Source organism: Xiphophorus hellerii, chromosome 14 (genome assembly GCF_003331165.1).
Source record: "Xiphophorus hellerii strain 12219 chromosome 14, Xiphophorus_hellerii-4.1, whole genome shotgun sequence".
Classification (NCBI taxonomy): Eukaryota; Metazoa; Chordata; class Actinopteri; order Cyprinodontiformes; family Poeciliidae; genus Xiphophorus; species Xiphophorus hellerii.
In genome coordinates, this window is record NC_045685.1 from 21,752,126 (window position 1) to 21,771,409 (window position 19,284).

Here is a 19,284-nt window from a genome sequence, read left to right on the forward strand (position 1 = left end):
GCTCAGCCCTCCAGGACTGTCAGCAGCATAAACAGAAACTTTATACACTAAAAATATAAACTATATTTGCTTTGCATTTTCCACACATGATGGCAATGATGGCAATTGTTGTGGATAGTAATATAGCATATCTGCATTTACGTTCAGTAAAAAATAACAAATCAAAATATCTTCAGTTACATTTTGAAGTATCTGAGCCAGGCCTTTCAAGAAATCTCAATTGGCGTCATCGGATTTATCTTATGTCAAATGTCAAAATACATTTTTTAAATTTCTAAATTAAGAACTGTGTGTAAGCTCCCCTAGTTCTGCCACTGAGCTGTCCAAACAGTTGCCTGCAGAATTAAGGCTGGTTCCAATGATGCCGAGGGTTCTGGAGAAAACTGGCAAAAATTCCTCTGCATATAAAAAGCTCAGCAGTTTGGGCCATGAGGAAAACACAAACTCAACATACTGGAAGCCTGCTTCAAATATCTACAAAAAAAATCTAATTAATCTCTTAAAAACTGTGTGTTTTTAAATTCACACAAAGCACTTAAAAACAGCTTGGAAGAATGAAAAGCGCTCCTGTCAACCTGTTAAAGTGAAAATTGTGCCTTTTCAAAAACATTTTTTTTTTTTCAATGAAATTTCAAAATAATACGTTAATAGATATTTTGACTAGACAGAATAATTATTCAAGATACCTGAAAAGAAAAGCTGTCAGTTCATAACAAGAAGGAATTTTATCTAGTCAGAAACTACAGTTATATTTATCTCTTAAGTTAGTTTTGCCTGGTATTATTTGCTTTTACGATGTTTGTAGTTGGATTTGCACAAGTTGAATCCTATACAGGCTACTTCATATCTAAAAACATATCTAATACATCTTGACTAATTATGTCATTTAAGATATATTTAATTACAATTGTGACTAGTCATAGCAAAAAAGCAAAATATCTCAAATTTAGTTCATGACTAGTTATAATTCAATTATATTTGAAATATTAAGATGGCCAGTAATTTATGGCATATATCTAGAATTGGAGCCACCAAACAACTTAATAGTAAACCTGATTCAATTTGATACAATTCAAAAATACCTGATTGGTCCTGTTGCGTTTTGTTCTTCAGTACTCATATTCACAATTAACCACGCAGCCTTTTGTCAGATAACTGTATTCTCTTTATTGCTAACTCACAGGTCCAACTTTTTCAGAAAAGTGCTGCCAACAACTCATTCTGACCCCCGTCCCGCCCACCACCGCAGAACAACATGCACAAAAATAAAACTAAACAGAAAGTGAAAGTAACAGGATACAGAACTTGCAGGTGTGCACTTCAAAGCAAATTAGACGGCACAAACACGACACAAAAACTCAGACATGTTAATATGAGAATATATTCTAACAGATCCCAAAGGGAAATTAAATGCAAATCATTAATTCAAGATTCTTCAAAAATGTATTGTATATGTTGTTGATTGTGGGCAGAAAAGATCTTGTGTAGCAGTCTGTTACAGTAAGTTAGAATCTGAAATGTGTTCAAGTTGCTAGTATTGAAATGCTGCCCTCTGGTGGATATATAGTATCCCTCAAGTTTTAACAGCGATACAACCTGCATTGAAGAATATGAATACTGTCCTGTTGAAGCACATCTTTTAGTGCTGTCCCTAGACAACCTAATGAAGTTACAACTCCTCATTGACTACTGTTATTTATTTAAGAGATAAACAGGTGTCTTCTATGGGTTATTTCCCCCCTTCTCATGATGCCCTGGTCAAGTGCCCTCATCAATAATTACTACAGCAGACAAAGATCACTACATTAAATCCAAGAAACAATTTTTAAAATTATTTAATTTATTCAGGGAAAAAGTAAACACCAACCTGACCTGAAAAGGTAAATACCATACAGACTTGAAGCCAAAATAAAAACATTTCCAACTGTTAGGATGTGTTGATGTGTTGAGCCAAATGAAGCAGGCAGGAGATGAAGGTGAGGTTCAAAAGTTAATGAAAAAATAAAAATGTAAAGTCCAAAAAACAAAAAATAAATCCAAAACAGAAACGAAAAGAGAACAGAAGGGATCCATGGAGGAGGGAACGAGATGAGATGACTTGATGAACCAGCGAGTTGTAACTGGAGAATAAGGAGCTTAAATATTGGGAGGTTGATAGTGGGAACAATGGACCAGGGCTAATAAGCTAACTGATTACAGGTGTGAGTAGTTGGAGCTGGAACCAGGCTGAGGAGGGGGAAAAAGAAAGTGACACAGGAAAGTGGGGAGAGAATACCGGGGAACAGGAAATAATTATAACACTAAGGAACAACTTAGACTAAAGAAATATGATAAACTAGAGCATCAGAAAATAACTCAGAAGCAAGAAAAACATAACTACAATCACTAGGGAGAACAGAAATGGAAAACAGGGCAAATTAAAGTAGAAAAGTCAAAGGAACACCAAAAATGCCAAAAATCTACAACCTAATTCAAACACCCCCAGATCCTGACACCAACCTTAATGGGGCAGGATATAAAATAATGTACATAAATAATGTTGTGCAAATATAAGATGTCACTCACTTTTATAACATTTATGTGTACCACTTATAACATATTAGTGAAGAAGTATATTTCCAAGTATTTATTCTTCTTATTGGCAATAAATCTAATCACAAGAAAAGAAACGATGCATAGAGTCATTACCATAACATTAGAAAATAGTGCAGTTCAAATGTGTCAAAAGTGCAAGTAGATTATATTACAGAGAATCTTCAGTTACCAATAGCAACTAAGAAAATCTACTTCTTAACCAGTTTTCACAAACTTAGAGAACAAAGATGTACATGAGAAAAATGCATATCACAGAGCTTATTGACAAAGAACCGAGAGGTTTTGGGAAAAATCTTACATTCTGACTTTACTTTGGATGCACATCCAGTCTTTGATTCATTCCTTTTAATCATCTGGTAATGAAATCTTTATTCTCACATTCTCAGAACTAATTAATTTTGTTTGATCCCCAGTGCACTCTGTGCATCTCAGCATACCTTCCCTAGAATGGTTGCAAGGTGTACTAAATGAAGCTGCCAGGCTTCTGACAAATCCTACAGGTTTTTATACATGACTCCAATATCAATGCAGTAACATTGACTTCAGTGTTTTTCCACAGTGTAATTTAAAATTCTTTTATTGACTTAAGGGGTTTTCACAGACAGGCACCATTGAATATCAGAAGGCCACTGCAGCCACATATTCCTGTGATCAGGACCTGCTGATGACTCTTTATGGTAAATTGAAAACAAAGGAAGACAGAGCCTTTAGTTCAGTGGTTCCTAGACTCCAGAATTCTCCTTTGTTTGGACTTAAGATTGATGGACTATGTTGTTTCTTTTTAAAAAAACAGTTTTATTTAATGTGACTTTTTATTATTTTCTCCTGTTTTTAATGCGTTGATAGCTCTTGAGATGTTGTATTAGTTTTGAAAAGCACTTAAGACTATTCTAAAATGAGAACCAACACGCTCCTGAACGACTCCTGAACCCAAATCCAGAATAAAGTGGTTCATTGAATTTGGTGTTGAAGGTGTAAATATGGATCAATGTATCTGAAGAGACTCTGTAGAAGGACAGAGTCCCAGCAGGACAGTCCACATACACAGCTACTCTGCCAGAGACAGAGGAGGAAGAGGAGAAGGAGGGAACAGGGATGAAAGCTTTTTTTACACTATCATGCCAAATAGTGTAACCATCATTAGAGCAGATTAGACACCAGGAGTTATCATTAAATCCAAACCAGGAATCATCATTGACTCCTTTTCTATTGATTCCCCTGTAACTCAGTGATACATAGACTTTCCCACCCCACTCAACCTCCCAGTAACTGCGACCAGTCAAACCATCAGTACACAGCAGCTGATAGAGATCAAATCTGTCTGGATGATCAGGATACGGCTGCTCCTCTTCCACACCTGTCACCTTCCTGTTTTTGTCAGAAAGTTTGAGGAATCTGTGCATGCAAAATGACAATAAAGTCAGTCTAAGTCTAAGTCCTGATGAGTCACTTGTAGAGGACTCATTTCTGGATTCCCAATTTCTTTTGTGTTAACAGTCATCTGCAGGTTTGTTGCTGTAAACAAAGTTATGTGCTGTGGGTGCTGTCTTCCTGTTTTCAAGGACACAATTGTAATGGAAGAAATTACTTTAACAAGAGTCTAGATGAGAAGAAATAAGAAGTTTATTAAAACTTTGCAAGTTGAGAACAGAAATACAGAGTCGTAGGATCTGGCTTCCATTTATAGGTTCTGGTCAGAGAAGAGAGACTTGATTGGACTGTAGGTGTGAATCCCTGATTGTTATGTACCAGCAATTCTGTGGAGCCCAACACAGATGGTCTGGCTATTTGTCTATTGTTAAGGAAATGAGGGAGTTCACTGATGCAAAAGAGGGCAGATAAATTCTACATTGGGGAAGTAACACTTAGATAATCTCCAGGATCAAGAAGCTCCTGCTGTTATACGGCACTGTAGAGGCCTATAGGAAAGCAGCTTGACCAATCTCATGATGAGATCATGCAGACACAATCTAACGCACAAGAGGGTTGAGGGGCACATAACATTTTCCATCACAACAGTGAAGAGAGAAGTTAAAGGCCGTCACCTCACCTCTGAGCTTTTCTCTGGTTAGCAAAAAGTTTACTATATTGTGAATGTGAATTTCTTTATCTTACGGTATGTGAAATAACCCCAACTTCACTTATTATAGATATTTCAATCTGGATAGACTCACACAGAGAAAAATAGCAGTTAGAAGATTGAATTGTACAAAATTCTTTGGTGCTCGAACCCGGCAAAAGACTTGCGAGCTGAGGATCACCAAGGGCAGGTGATCGGTTCGGGCAAAGCTCAGGGTAGTCTTCCCCCCGGGTCCGAATACTGGTGGCGGAGCAGAGCCTTGAGATGAAGGAATGCAGAGGGAGCCAGGAAGGTGTCCATCGGGATGAAGGGGGAGATGGGGAGGAGGCGGGTCAAAGCGCAGCTGATGAGGAGGTAGACCCAAGGTAGCTTGTCCTATTGAAGGGATCCGTGAACGACGATTGGCTGGTGCGGCGCGGCGCACCGATCCTGATTGGCTGGTGCGGGGGCGTGGTGAGTGGACAATATGGATCAGCTGTGTGTTGTCTCCCAGCTTGAATTTTTGCCTAGGCTCCATAAGTGGAATAAAAAAATGAAATAAAAAAACAAACCTACTGACATCAACGTTTATCTTCATTGTTTATAGTGTACCAAAATGTAAACAAGTGAGCAAATAAAAAATTAAATCAAGCACACAGAAGTAGGGACACATATTCAACTTTTGATTACAATATTGTGTAATTTAGTAAAATTAAGGTAAAAGACATGATAAAAAGTTTTTAAAAAAATCATTTTATTTTAAGCAATGGGATTGTATGGCTGCCTGTTAGTCACAGTTTATAATCAACATCTCAGGACTGCCAGTTATAAACAGACTTCAGCATATAGTAAAAGTTACAATAGATACTGCCATTGTACCACTGAATGGCACACAATTAAAAATAGATTATAACTGTTGTCATGGAAACAATGCAAAAAATTATAAATAAGTAAACGCAAAACCATAATTTGGTTGCTTAATACTCATCAGAATTTATCATTTTCACCAGTATAAAAATAAAGAGGTTTTATTTTCCCATCCACTCCCATAAAAAGGTTAAAGCTCAGTTTCTTTAAGTTTTTGTTGCTTTTAACCACAAGGTCATCTTGTAGAAACAAAGGTCATAACAGAAAAAAAACAACCAATTCAAGGACACAAGTGAAAGGATCTCATTGACAGAGTAATAAAAAATGTCAAAGTGCTTACAGGATTTTAAAAAACAATAATTAAAATAAAGTTTAGAATTAAGCAACTATAAAAGATTATGATGCATCACTATAAAATATTTTTTTGTTCTCTTTAAAGATGGAAAAATAAAACCCAAAGAATAAGAAAAATCTGACAGTATTTTTCCCCATTTCCTTATAATCCCTTTTCAAAGCAGCTGCAGACCCTGTTGTAGAAACAATCTCTACATGGAACTGAACTCTGCGCTGCAGAGAAGCACGCACATCTCCAAATTTCACATATATTTGACTGAATAAAGTTTGTCAGGGAAAATACAAATCCAATATGTGTATGTGGCACTGTTAGAAAGAAGGCCCTGTGTTTTACTTGAGAAAAGTGTTTAAGAGATTTTAAATAAAACTATGCAAGTCTGTGCAACTCCTTAAAAACTTCAGTGTTATTGCCTGAGAGGGATTAATAACTGATTCTGTGTACATGATTGACAGCAGTTGCCATGGTAAAGCTACTGTATTTCATTAGTTGTTCAAATAATAAACATATTGGCAGTGATGTCTCCTCCACGGTGGTGGAGACAAAAAAAATCCATACTATGCAAGCAAGAATCCACAAATCATGAGGAAACATCTGAGAGCAGATGTACTACCAGTAGTAATGTCGTTGTAAAAGGATGGCAAAGAAGGAAGCAAAAATATTAGTAGAACTTATTTTTCACTTATTACTTGGATAGGTGGACAAATCAACTATCCAACTATTATGTTTAAATTATTATTTCCAGATTTGTCACAACCCAACAGTTGTCATATGTCGGCCCTGGTGCTAATAGTGTGGTTGTCCCTCAGGGTAAAGGAGGGCTCATAGTGTGTACTCACTATTCAGCCAATAGTAACAATATGGATCCACCAAATGGGAATGATATGTGCAATGCACCAAACCCTACACCAAACTGTATGCTTTCGATATTTGTTAAGTTATTATATTTGGTTAACATGGAAGATATCTAAGTCAATACCATCTGTATGCTTTGCTTTTTGATTCAATGGGGTTCGAGGTGAGAGTTGATTTGTTGTGTTGTATTAACAGGAAGCTGCGACAGACTGGCGACCTGTCCAGGGTGACCCCGCCTCTCGCCTGAAACGTTCACTGGTGATAGGCACCAGCACCTCCGGACCCCACTAGGGACAAGGGTGTTAGAAGATGGATGGATGGATTAACAGGAAGAAAAGACTGGCTTATTTTAACAGCTGCCAATTTATTGAATGATTGATCAGTTTTTGTCTAAAGATCAAAGTTCTGTTTTCTGTTTACCATATTTTTCAGACTATCACGCTTTTTTTCATAGTTTGGTGGTCCTGCGACTTATAATCAGGTGCAACTTTTTCCCTCTTCATGATGCGTTTTTGATTCATGTGTTAAATGTTATACTGATGGACATGAACTGAGGAGTCAACATTACCATCTGTGAAGAAAGCTAATCCGGAGTGAAAGCAAAATGGCCAGAGCCTGAGAAACGAGTCCACAAATGGGTTATTGAAGAACGTGATGATGGAAGAGGCTTGTCAATGGTGGAGCTACATCTCCACACCCTGGTAGTTGCCAAGGAAATGAATATAAATTACTTTACAGATGGGCCTTCTTGCTGTTACCACTTCATGCAATGCAACCGCCTCTCAGAGCGCAGACATCGGTGCTCCGACTTTCAAGCCAAACTCAACAGTTTCCATTAGTTTGTTGAAAAATAGGCAACTGAACTCAACATGTAGGATCAAATCAACTTGGACGAGGTTCCACTCACATTTAAGACTTTCTAAATAGATGTGTCTTTTAGTCCAGTGATGAGTTTAGATTTATGGCCCAAACTCAACTGGAACCTGACCCAAAATGTGGAACAGGTCAGGACAAAAATGATCTGCTTGATGGTTGGCTCTGGCTGCTGTGGTGCATTTAATAAGCCCACAATTCATACAGCACAGAGAAAATCAAACGAGAATGCAGGATATGAAGTTGTGCTAATCAGCTTATTATAGTCTTAATACGGGAAGAGGTAATTTATTTTATTGATCAAAGAAAAAAAGGCAGAAGTTAATGAGTGTAAAAGTGCAGTGCACTAATGCACATGTATCCCCTTTCTGCTCTAATTTTATCAGTCACACATCTCAGATGATTTGCACTTGACTCATGTAGTTAAAACAAGCAACAAGATGGAGCTGAAAGGTGTTAAGCAAAAGCTAAAAACAGCTGAATTTACGCTGCTATACTCAAATTTTGATCTAAAAATGAAACAGCAAAATCTTAATTAAAATAATAAATCGGGTTTAATTTGGGCCAACAAAGTTAGTCAGGTCGGGCTCGGACACATTGTATACAGGCTCAGGCTGGGTCAGGTTGGATTTTTCAGAAATGTTCTAAACTCTACTTCTGTGTGACGTGATTTTTGATTGATGTGACTTATCCTCTGGAACGACTAAAAGTCTGGAAAAATACATTATATTTATTGTGACAGTTTAGCCAAGAGGAATGATGACGATCACTAAAGCTTGGGAGCTTAAAGTGAACACAAAGACATCCAAGAACCTGTCCTGTACTCAAATCCAAATCCAGGATAAAGAAGTTCAGTGAATTTGGTGTTGGCAGTGTAGATGTGGATCAGTGTATCTGAAGAGACTCTGTAGAAGGACAGAGTCCCAGCAAGACAGTCCACATACACCGCTACTCTGCCAGAGGGAGACGAGGAGTAGGAAGAGACGGGGATGAAAGCTTTTTTTCCATTGTGCCAAACAGTGTAACCATCATCAGAGCAGACTAGACTCCAGGAGTTATCATTCAATCCAAACCAGGAATCGTCATTTACTCCTTTTCTATTGATTCCCCTGTAACTCAGTGATACATAGACTTTCCCACCCCACTCAACCTCCCAGTAACAGCGACCATTCAGACCATCAGTACACAGCAGCTGATTGAGGTCAAATCTGTCTGCATGATCAGGATACGGCTGCTCCTCTTCCACAAGTGTCACCTTCCTGTTTTTGTCAGACAGTTTGAGGAATCTGTTTACAGTGTTTAGGTCGACTGTTAGTGGACAGGAATCTGAAGGACAGAACAAACACAATGCAGTTACTGATGTATAATTTTCTGAATTCACTGTCACAAAGGTGAACATCCATAAATGAGACAATCTGCTATGAATCAAAAATGCACTTACACTTCCTCAGACCTGGTGTCAACCATATTTCTCCTCCAGGCTCCATGCTGTAAGAAAGGAGGTGTTTTGATGATATGAGTATTTATCAAGATGCAAATATGGACACCCCAATTTAGACCTCATTGAGTATTTCTAAGAAATCTTCAGTCCATCTGTGGCTGCGGTTCTGTCACTATGTATAATATTTTCCTGGTGCTACTAGGTTCTGGACAAATCACTACTGCAGAATTACAGGCCGATCTCCAACCTCCCATTTATCAGCAAAGTTATTGAAAAAGCTGTGTGTAAACAGTTAAATAGTTTCCTAATGATAACCAACTGCTTTGACTCCTTCCAGTCTGGTTTTCGCTCTACATTACGATGTCAACAGGTGACTCAGAACCCATCCAATCACTGAACAGATGCTTAGAACAGATAAATGTGTGGATGTGCCAAAACTTTCTCCAGCTGAACAGAAACAAAACTGAAGTTATCATTTTTGGACCTAAAGAGGAACGATCTAGAGTTAATGCACAGCTTCAGTTATTACAACTAAAAACCAGCGATAAGGCCCGAAACCTGGGATTAGTGATGGACTCTGACCCGAACCTCCAAAGCCACATAAAGACAGTCACAAAGTCGGCCTTCTATCACCTGAAGAACATTTCCAGGATTAAAGGACTAATGTCTCAACCAGATCTAGAGAAACTCATCCATGCGTTTATCTTCAGTCGCATTGATTATTGCAACAGCGTCTTCACAGGTCTGTCCAACAAATCAATTAAACAGCTGCAGCTGATCCAGAATGCTGCTGCTCGCGTTCTCACTAAAACCAGGAAGATAGACCACATAACACCAGTTTTAAAGTCCCTCCACTGGCTCCCTGTAGCTCAAAGAATAGACTTTAAAATACTGTTGTTAGTTTATAAATCACTGAACAGCTTAGCACCACAATACATTAAAGATCTGCTGTTGTTGTATCAACCTTCCAGACCTCTCAGGTCTTCCGGTTCTGGTCTGCTCTGCATCCCCAGAACCAGAACCAAACGAGGAGAAGCAGCATTCAGCATCTATGCACCACAAATTTGGAACGAACTTCCAGAAAACTGTAAAACAGCTGAAACACTGACTTCCTTTAAATCTCGACTAAAAACTGACCTGATTGTATTTGAAACGTAATCAATTACAAATTTAATGATGAAACTTGACTTAATGTCATGTTTTGATTGTTGATTCTATGTTGCAATTGCACAAAAATCTGTGAGGGATGACAGAGTCCCAGAGCGAAATTCCGTGAGAGGTGTACGGAGCCTCGTACCGGAAGAAAAACAGCGAGTGACTGAGGGTCATTGTGCCTAACAGAAACCCTGTAAATTCTAGACAATAACAGGTACCATAGAATTGCACAAAAGTCCGTGAGGGACGATGGAGTCCCTGCTCGAAATTCCATGAAAGAGGTGTACGGAGCCTCATGCCGGAAGCCTGTTGAAAGGCTGTTTACATCATTTTAAACTGCGTGATTGTGAGCGTGAATAAAAATACCAATAGGTATGTCGCTCCATATAACACAGTAGGAGTGTAACAGGTAAACCTTTTATGACTTTGTGTTTCTGTGTTTGTAATGATGTAAAGCACCTTGAAATGCCTTGCTGCTGAAATGTGCTATACAAATAAAATTTGATTGATTGATTGATCTGGGTTGACCTACCTACACTTATATTCACATTGATTTATCCAGATCCCCCCCCCTCCTCAAGGATTTTTGTTCCTCAATAATCCTGAGTACATTATTCTGAGTATCACTATGTGGCTGCAGAAAATATTTCCTTACTTGAGAGACTCCAGCCTGAAGCTTGGATTCTTCAGTATAGCTGCTAGCCTCTCCATTCCTGCCTCTCTAGGATAATTGAAACTAAGGTCCAGCTCCTTCAGGTGAGACGGGTTCATAGTCAGAGCTGAGGCCAGAGCAGCAAAGCCTTCGTCTGTGATCAGGCAGCCTGAAAGCCTGCAGACACAAACACACAACATTGTTGGAACACTCACCTATATTCTCAATGTGAAGCACATTTCATAACTTGTTTTTAGCAGGAATAATTAGATGACATGCTAAGAAAAGTAGAGCATGTCTGTTAAGCAGCAGTCTGCAGAAGACTGTGTGTCTGTCCATATTGTCAGCTGAAGATGTTTACCACAACTTTTCCTGTTTGGAGTCACCATTGAAATGTAGATGTAGACAGACATAGACAATGTCTAAACCAGTGAGACTTTAAGGCAGAAAAAATTAACAGAGTTGGCCTGACCCAAAACAATTGTGGTTGTCTGAACTGCACCAGGTGGCTACATCATCAACTGAATGGCCTGCGCTGGGACTCGCCAATTTATTGTGTCCCATTCCACATGCTTCATGTTTTCATGGAGTCAATATGTTGCTTTTCACATGCAGATGTACTTTATGTAACCCCTCTCTGTGTCCAACATGTTTTTCCCTCATGTTATTATTTTTTCTCACCTAACAAAAGGCCATCTCCCTTGATGGCTGCAGCCTCTGCCATTATAACGTATGTTGTTTGTTTGTCTCTTGTTATTCTTTGGATCGGCTGTACTGAAATTAATTTCGTTGTGCTTTTAAAGGGATAGATTATTTGGCTCACTTTTAAACTTCCAGATACATAGAGTTCAACATCTGTATTGAAGTTTTGGTGACTGACTGAAGAGTTTTTCAGGAAGTTAGACATTATATTCGTGCTCTTATTTTGAAAAGGGTGAAGACCGTTTAAGGAGCAGTTCAATTTTCTCTCTTCACGTTCTCCACTTATGATGTGGTGCACCAAATATTTCTTCTATACTCAAAATCCATCTGTGTAGTTCTACATTAAACACTAAAATCTACTGATGTCCTGCATGATTTGCTGTGGTAAGTTGGGCAAAATCAGCAACAGAGTTAGCAATAATCCACAACTATAAAAGTGTAACCATGAGTGAAAGGTCTGTTCCAAAGAATCACATCTTGAAATGCAACCATAGAGATACAGTAGATGAGTAGTGAAAATTTTGACTCTATTGAGAGATATGCTGTTGTAGCACATGCTGGGTCATTGTTTGGTGGGTAACAGCATCATTCAATTTATCAAATTAAGATTAGAGTTAGAGCAACAGTTAGTCAGTGATGCCCACCGCAAGAAGCAGGTTTTTCTAAATAATCTATGTATTTGATTGGGTTTTCAATTAGGTGTTCTGGAGCAGATATACATCTAAAATATGCAGGGTAGTGGTCCCTGATGAAGTGGATTGAGAACATTTGCTCAAGAGGTTTTGCAATTCTTTCCAGAAAATGGAAAACATGTTTTAGATATGTTCATAAATTTGCTAAATATGATAACAATAGAAGAATTTAAATGAATCTCACCTCAGAATTTTGAGTTCACAGTTAGGGCTCATCAGTCCATTGCACAGCAGCTTCACTCCTGAATCCGTCAGGTCATTGTTACTCAGGTCCAGATCTCTGAGACTAGAGGATGTTGAGCTGAGCAATGAGGACAGAGCTTCACAGCTTCTCTCTGAGAGGTTACACCCACTCAGTCTGAAAGGACAGAAGTAATACCAAGTAATTATGTGATTGTTTTATTTGTTACATATTTTTATGAATTCTTCTACATCTGTACTTACATAACTTTGCTAATGATTTTGACCATTGGCAGCAGCCTCAGTAAAGCATTCTCTGAAGCAGAGTATTTTTTCATGTCAAATGTCTCCAGACCTTTTTCTGATGAAAGTAGCATGAAGAGCAGTGCTGACCACTGAGCAGGAGACAGCTGGTGTGCTGAAAGACTTCCTGTACGTAGAGATTGTTGAATTTCCTCCATCAGAGACTGATCATTGAGTTCACTTAGACAGTGGAACAAATTGATGATTTTCTCAACACCATGATGATTCAACTTCTCCTTGATGTACTGGGCTGTGTCTTTATTAATTGCTAAACTTTCTTCTGTCTGTGCCACAAAGCCTCTTAAGTGACGCTTATTGGTCTCCAGTGAAAGACCAAGTAGAAAGCGGAGGAACAAGTCCAGGTGTCCATCTGGACTCTCTAGGGCCATGTCCACAGCACTCTTGTACATTTCTGTCTCTGGAGATTCATGCTTTCTTTTTTCCAATTCCTTGGATTTCGTTTCACCTTTTGCCAGCAGATTGACTCCAGATTTGATGAATGTCAGGTGAACATGCAGAGCAGCCAGAAACTCCTGAACGCTCAGGTGGACGAAGCAGAAGACTTTGTTCTGGTACAGTCCTCTCTCTTCTCGGAAGATCTCTGTGAACACTCCTGAGCACACTGAAGCTGCTCTGATGCCAATGCCACACTCAGCCAAGTCTGATTCATAGAAAATCACGTTTCCTTTCATCAGCTGTTCATAAGCCAATTTTCCCAAGGACTCGATCATTTTCCGGCTCTCTGCACTCCAGTGTGAATCTGTCTCACACTGAAGGCCATCATACTTGATGACCTTTAGGTTGTTCTGCACTACCAGGAAGTGAATGTACATCTCAGTCAGGGTCTTTGGCAGCTCCTCATCTTTCTTGTTCAACATGTCTTCCACAACTGTAGCAGTGATCCAGCAGAAGATTGGGATGTGGCACATGATGTGGAGAGTTCTTGATTTCTTTATATGGTAGATTACCATTCTGGCCTTCTTCTTATATTTAAATCTTTTGATGAAGTACTCATCTTTCTGTGGGTCAGTGAATCCTCTGATCTCTGTCATCTTGCCAACAAACTCAGGAGGAATTCGACTGGCTGCTGCAGGTCGTGTGGTTATCCAGAGGTGAGCTTTGGGAAGCAGGTTCCCGCTGATGAGGTTTGTCAGAAGAACATCCACTGAAGTGGACTTTCTTACATCTGTCAGGATCTCATTGTTGTGGAAGTCCAGTGGAAGTCGACTCTCATCCAAACCATCAAAGATGAACACAACCTTTAACTCTTCAAATCTTGAGATCCCTTTGGTTTCACTAAAAAAATGGTGAACAAGTTCCACCAAGCTGAACTGCTGGTCTTTTAACAGATTCAGCTCTCTGAATGTGAATGGAAACGTGAACTGAATGTCCTGGTTGGTTTGGTCTTCTGCCCAGTCCAGAGTGAACTTCTGTGTCAAGACTGTTTTCCCAATGCCAGCCACTCCCTTTGTCATCACTGCTCTGATTGGTTCATCTCTTTCAGGTGAGGGTTTAAATATGTCTTCATGTCTAATTGTTGTTTCTGGTCTGTCTGGTTTCCAGGACACTGATTCAATCTGTCTGACCTCATGTTCCTTATTGACATCTCCAGAGTCTCCTTCTGTGATGTAGAGCTCTGTGTAAATCTGATTTAGAAATGTTTGATTTCCTGATTTAGCAATTCCTTCAAACACAAACTGGAGCTTCTTCTTCAGGTTAGACTTTAGTGTTTGTTGATATGTGATGAATGACTCTAAAAGATAACAAAGATAAAATTATAATTTAAGAGTGATTTAATGTTTTGCTTTAATGCATCGCACTTAAAAAGCATTTGTCCTTGACACTGAGTTCAAGAAAAAATAATCTGCAAATAACAAAAGAATTATTCATAAAATATAATTAATTTCTCTCCAGCGGATTGTTGCAGACAAAAAAAAAGGATCAGCTAGCCTACTAATGAGATGTATGATGCTCAGATCATACGTCATTCTTGATTTTGACTCAAGTAAGAAGTTGTGTCTTGGTAGAGATAAATTAGCTCAGGACACACTATTTTAATTTTGTTTTATTGTGTATTTTGTGGTGTTTTTGTATTGTTGACACTTAAAACTGTTCCAGGCAGGTATTTATAAGCAAAAACTTTACTAAATTTAGTAAAGCCAAAATCTTTACTAAAGATTTTGGCTAATATTTTCCTGATGATCAAGTTGTGCCGTAAGATGGTTATTTTGATCTAAATTGCTAGTGTTAATAATTGTCTTAACCCGTAGTTTATAGTAATCAACAGCTAACCCAGACGTTAGTGCTCAAAGATAAATTTTTACAACTGCATATGCATTCTTGGTGTCACACAGTAAAGTGCTCAACAGAAACAGTGTTTATATCCAACTGTTTATTCTATGGCACAAAGCTGAAAATACATGACAAGCACCTCACATTTTGAAGACTGCCTGACAGAAGAGATTAGTAAATATTAGAAACTTGTATAAGGTGCACTATGTCAAAAGAAATACTTCTAAGTAATCATTGAAGCAAATTAAAACTGGTGTCAACTACCTTAGGTATTCTCAAAGAATCTGTGTTTAACTATCTGTTCTTCAAGCATTTTAAAAATGTTGGTAGATTTATTATTTCTGTAGAAAAATAACTCTTACTGCTCTGCAGAAGGTCAGCTAGGTCATCTCGATTCATCATTCTCAAGAAGTCAACAGTGATCTTTAAAAATGCCTCTCTACTGCTCCTGCTGCTGCTGCTCTGCTTTTCATCCTTATTTCCAGACACCCTTTCATCCTCTTCCAGACCCTCAGAACATTCTGGGTAATCTGAACACAAGACCTTTTGGATTTCCTTCAGCTCGTCCTTCACAAACATCACAATCTTTTTCTCCAGTTCCTGAAACAAAATAAGATATAAATAACCCATCTGATAAAATCTGACAATCAAGTGATCTATAAAGTGCATCACAGAGCTAACAAAAGAAATTAAAATGTAGTATCTGTGGTATACAGACCATAAATATGGAGCCCAGCTGCATTTGATGCTCAGGGGGAGGTTGACCAACGTCAGAGATCTGGTCAAGTCTAAGGAGAAATCACTGAGAATTAGCTTCCAAAGATTCCAGGACAAACTGAGTAGAAGTCACTAACACCTATATATGCTAATGTGTGCATCATAAGACAACTGTCATATAGCTAACTGTATTTAGAAGTTTAGTCAACAGATGTATTTACATTTAATTTCTTAAGATGTTACATAAGGGAAACAAAACTGTACTTTCAAACATAAAAACTCCCAAGGGTAATAAGTAGCTAATGAGCCTGATAGCATGGGTCTAAATGAGACACTTTCAGCTGACATGTTTCTGACAGGACTTCTACTGTTTATTTAAAATATTTAAAATGGTGGATGGTCTTCTGGAAGGAGTTTCTAAACACATAAATATATAAAATTGAGCTGCACAACATACTGTATATCTCAAATATATTGTCATCATGATATCAGGGTGTGTGCAATACTGATTTTTCAAAAGAGAGTTTTGAGAGCAATAATTGTTGGTTAATATATTCCAATTGTTATGAACTTGCAATTAATTCTAAATTAATATTTAGTGTGGAAAGAGTCCCATGGCAGCAGATGCTCACATTGAGCACGAGTGACATTTGTATTAATTTATTACAATATATATGTTTTTCATAAAACCCTATGAAGGAACTTTGTGGGGGGAACCTTTGGGTACAGAACATTTCTTTTTCGTTTGTTTTACCTTCCATATTCCTTTTACTCCATGATGGTTTTGTGGTGATGGATTTGTAAGACATTGGTTTGATAATGAAATGCAATTATATAATTTTCCACTTCTAAGAACAAGAATTTTGAAAGAACATGAGACAATTTACATGAAGTTCACCTTTTTGCATCTGAAGGTTGGTCAAGATTAAAACTAATAAAGGGTTCTTTTGAGTGGCTGCTCTTGAAGGACAGACAGGTTGGTTCGGGTTCTTCGTTCTGTTGTTTCCTGTGGATGAGAACGTAAATGCCAGTCAGACACCTGTCACATTTCCTGTCAGAAACAAACTTCTTGAGTTAGGTAATATAATTAAGAATTATATCTATAATTTTAATCTTCCTGAGGTAAAAATAATAGTGACCATACACACCATTTTCCATATAGACAAAATAATGCATGCAATGTCTATGAAGAGATATGACGTCTCACCTCTTGCCCTCTTGTTCCTTGCATAAAGTGTTTTCAGAGCAGGGAACTTCCTCTTTTTTGTCATCAGATGCCTCCATGTTTTCAAATTCACGTCAACATCAACTTAGCCGTACATTCCACCTAAAACACAGAAAACACAGATTGGTCAGCTGGACAAAGCAGGCAGCACTGTGAGGATCATGTTCTTTTGATTTCTCCAGTGCATTTAACACAATTCAGTCCATTCTTCATTCAATGAAATTAAGTAGTCATAAAATTTCCTCAAGAGTAGCCAAATTACTTTATAATGTTACTCAAGTGAAAATAAAAAGTGATGTAAAACTATATTTGTCCAAAAAGTTATGTAACTAGTTGCATCTTCTGGTACCAATGTACAATTTTAAAAACAGTGTTTCTATATCGGTAGTTGTACAACACAACCAACAACAAATAAGTTAGAAAAATGCCCTTGGAAAATTGTGCAAAGAAATAATGAATAAAGTCTTTAACCATTCTCTTAACCATTTGCTTTCATTTTTTTCATTTTTTGTAACTGAAGCTGAAGTCAGAGAAAAAAGATTTATAGATTTGTAGATATCAAAATCACATTTATAACTCCTTTAGCTTCTCTGATTTAGCATTCATTTATAATTTTATGATAACCATAACTTATTAGTTACTCTTATTATAATCTTAATGTGAGTTATTACAGATGTTCTCTGAAAAGAAACCAAGAATAATCCATGATTCTAATTATTTGATACCAAAGTTACAGTTACTTGTTCTACCTGTAAGTGTAAATGCAAGTATTCTTACAAGTAAACCAATATTAATATAAGTATTTTACTTTGAATCTTATCCAATTACTCAAAATGTTTAGACTTTATTCTTTAAAACTTATATTCTTTGAAATAAGGAGTAGTCTAAACTATTTTTTATAAATCTGCAGACTGGAAACTTACTTCCTTTTTTTTCAGGAAACCTGCTCTTCCTGTCTCATGACTCTCTCTGTCTGACTGATTTATTATGATTAGATAGAAAAAAGAAGAAGAATTAAATCAAAGTTTGCAGGAGACAAAAACAACACACACAACCAGATTGATTTTATTGAAGTTTGAGTCTACTGTTGGGTTTAGATGTCACTTGTATGATTAATTTTAAAGATAACTTTATTTATTGTTACTGTTAAACTAAAATCTCCAGCATGGGGAAGTGGGATGATCTCAGGTTTTCTGGACAATCTAAAATAATTGACTGATCTCATTTCCACTAGAAATGTCCATCAAAGTAGCTTCACAAGAAATTGAAGCTCAAAGTAAGTTTGAGAATTTTAAAGGAAATACCTCCATGAATAATCCAATATCAAACTACTCTTCAAAAATATTAATTTACTTTAGTGTCAATAAATAAAACAATTGTTTTTGTTCTGCATAAAGCAGCCAATACAAAATCCAAACTGACTTTAATTCCCTGCTTGGTTTATACTGAGTGTAAATAACTTGAATAAAGTTAATTACAAAAATAAACCTGTAAAAGACGAGGTAAGCTAATAAAATAGGCTTTTGTCTTACCTTAGACGTTCCTGCACCACAAGAAAATGAAATGTGAAGAAGTGAAATCTAAACACTTAGGAAGGAGGGGGCAGTGCTGCAGTGGTGACAGTCTACTCCTCTCTCCTCTCTCTTAAGGAGGAGTTTTATTTAGTACTGTTTATTGTTTCTAAGTGGACCATAACCTGCAAAACGATAGTGCAGGTTGGTGTTCCAGTCCATTTAACATATTGTTTTACCTTAAGTTGGAGGTTGATAGAAAATAATCTGCACAACAGAAACAGGTGAAAGTGAAACTTTCGTGTCTGTTTTTTTAAACAACGCAACAAGACAAGTTTATTCTCAAGATAAGAATTTCTATGGCAGGTCGTTTTAATATATAATTGGTTTCGCCGCTTAACTATACATCCCAGATATCTTAAAAGAACTACATTTTGACTATTCTGAATAGTAATTTAGAATATTTCCATTTCCATTCTGACTTGTAAAAATAACAATTCAATATATCTTCAGTTACATTTTGATGTATCTAAGCAAGGCCTTAAATCTTAAATAGCATGATTTACAATTTGAAAGCTCACACAATTCTAACTTAAGATATCTTAAGCTTAATTATGACTAGTCAAATTCTTTAGATTTCACAATATAGAAATAGCTCAGTAGTGTGGGCCATATGGAGAATGCAAATTTCACATACTTAAAGACTGCTTCATAAATCTGCAAAAATATTCCAATTTGCTTGTTTAAAACCATTGTGTGTTTTTAAGTACACACAATGCACTTAAAAACAGTTTAGAAGATCACAAAGTGCTC

General features: G+C 37.3%; 1 protein-coding gene across 1 annotated transcript; it reads right to left on the bottom strand.

Annotated features, from left to right (window-relative positions):
- Positions 1-5,391: 5,391 nt before the first annotated feature.
- LOC116733431 (NACHT, LRR and PYD domains-containing protein 5-like) lies at positions 5,392-18,584 on the bottom strand. Its single transcript, XM_032584284.1, has 10 exons — positions 18,493-18,584; positions 16,943-17,062; positions 16,634-16,741; positions 15,737-15,806; positions 15,381-15,618; positions 12,688-14,479; positions 12,428-12,601; positions 10,853-11,026; positions 9,043-9,089; positions 5,392-8,927 (listed from the first exon to the last, which is right to left on the bottom strand). The coding sequence occupies exons 2-10, from the start codon at positions 17,017-17,019 to the stop codon at positions 8,386-8,388; spliced, it is 3,222 nt and encodes a 1,073-aa protein (XP_032440175.1). The 5' UTR covers positions 17,020-17,062; positions 18,493-18,584; the 3' UTR covers positions 5,392-8,385.
- Positions 18,585-19,284: the final 700 nt, after the last annotated feature.

Coding starts and splice junctions, on each gene's coding strand:
- LOC116733431 (XM_032584284.1), bottom strand. CDS start 17,019: ATGGAGGCATCTGATGACAAAAAAGAGGAAGTTCCCTGCTCTGAAAAC. Junction 14,480..15,380: donor AGCTGACCTTCTGCAGAGCA/GTAAGAGTTATT, acceptor GTTATCTTTTAG/AGTCATTCATCACATATCAA. Junction 8,928..9,042: donor GACACCAGGTCTGAGGAAGT/GTAAGTGCATTT, acceptor TCTGTCCTTCAG/ATTCCTGTCCACTAACAGTC.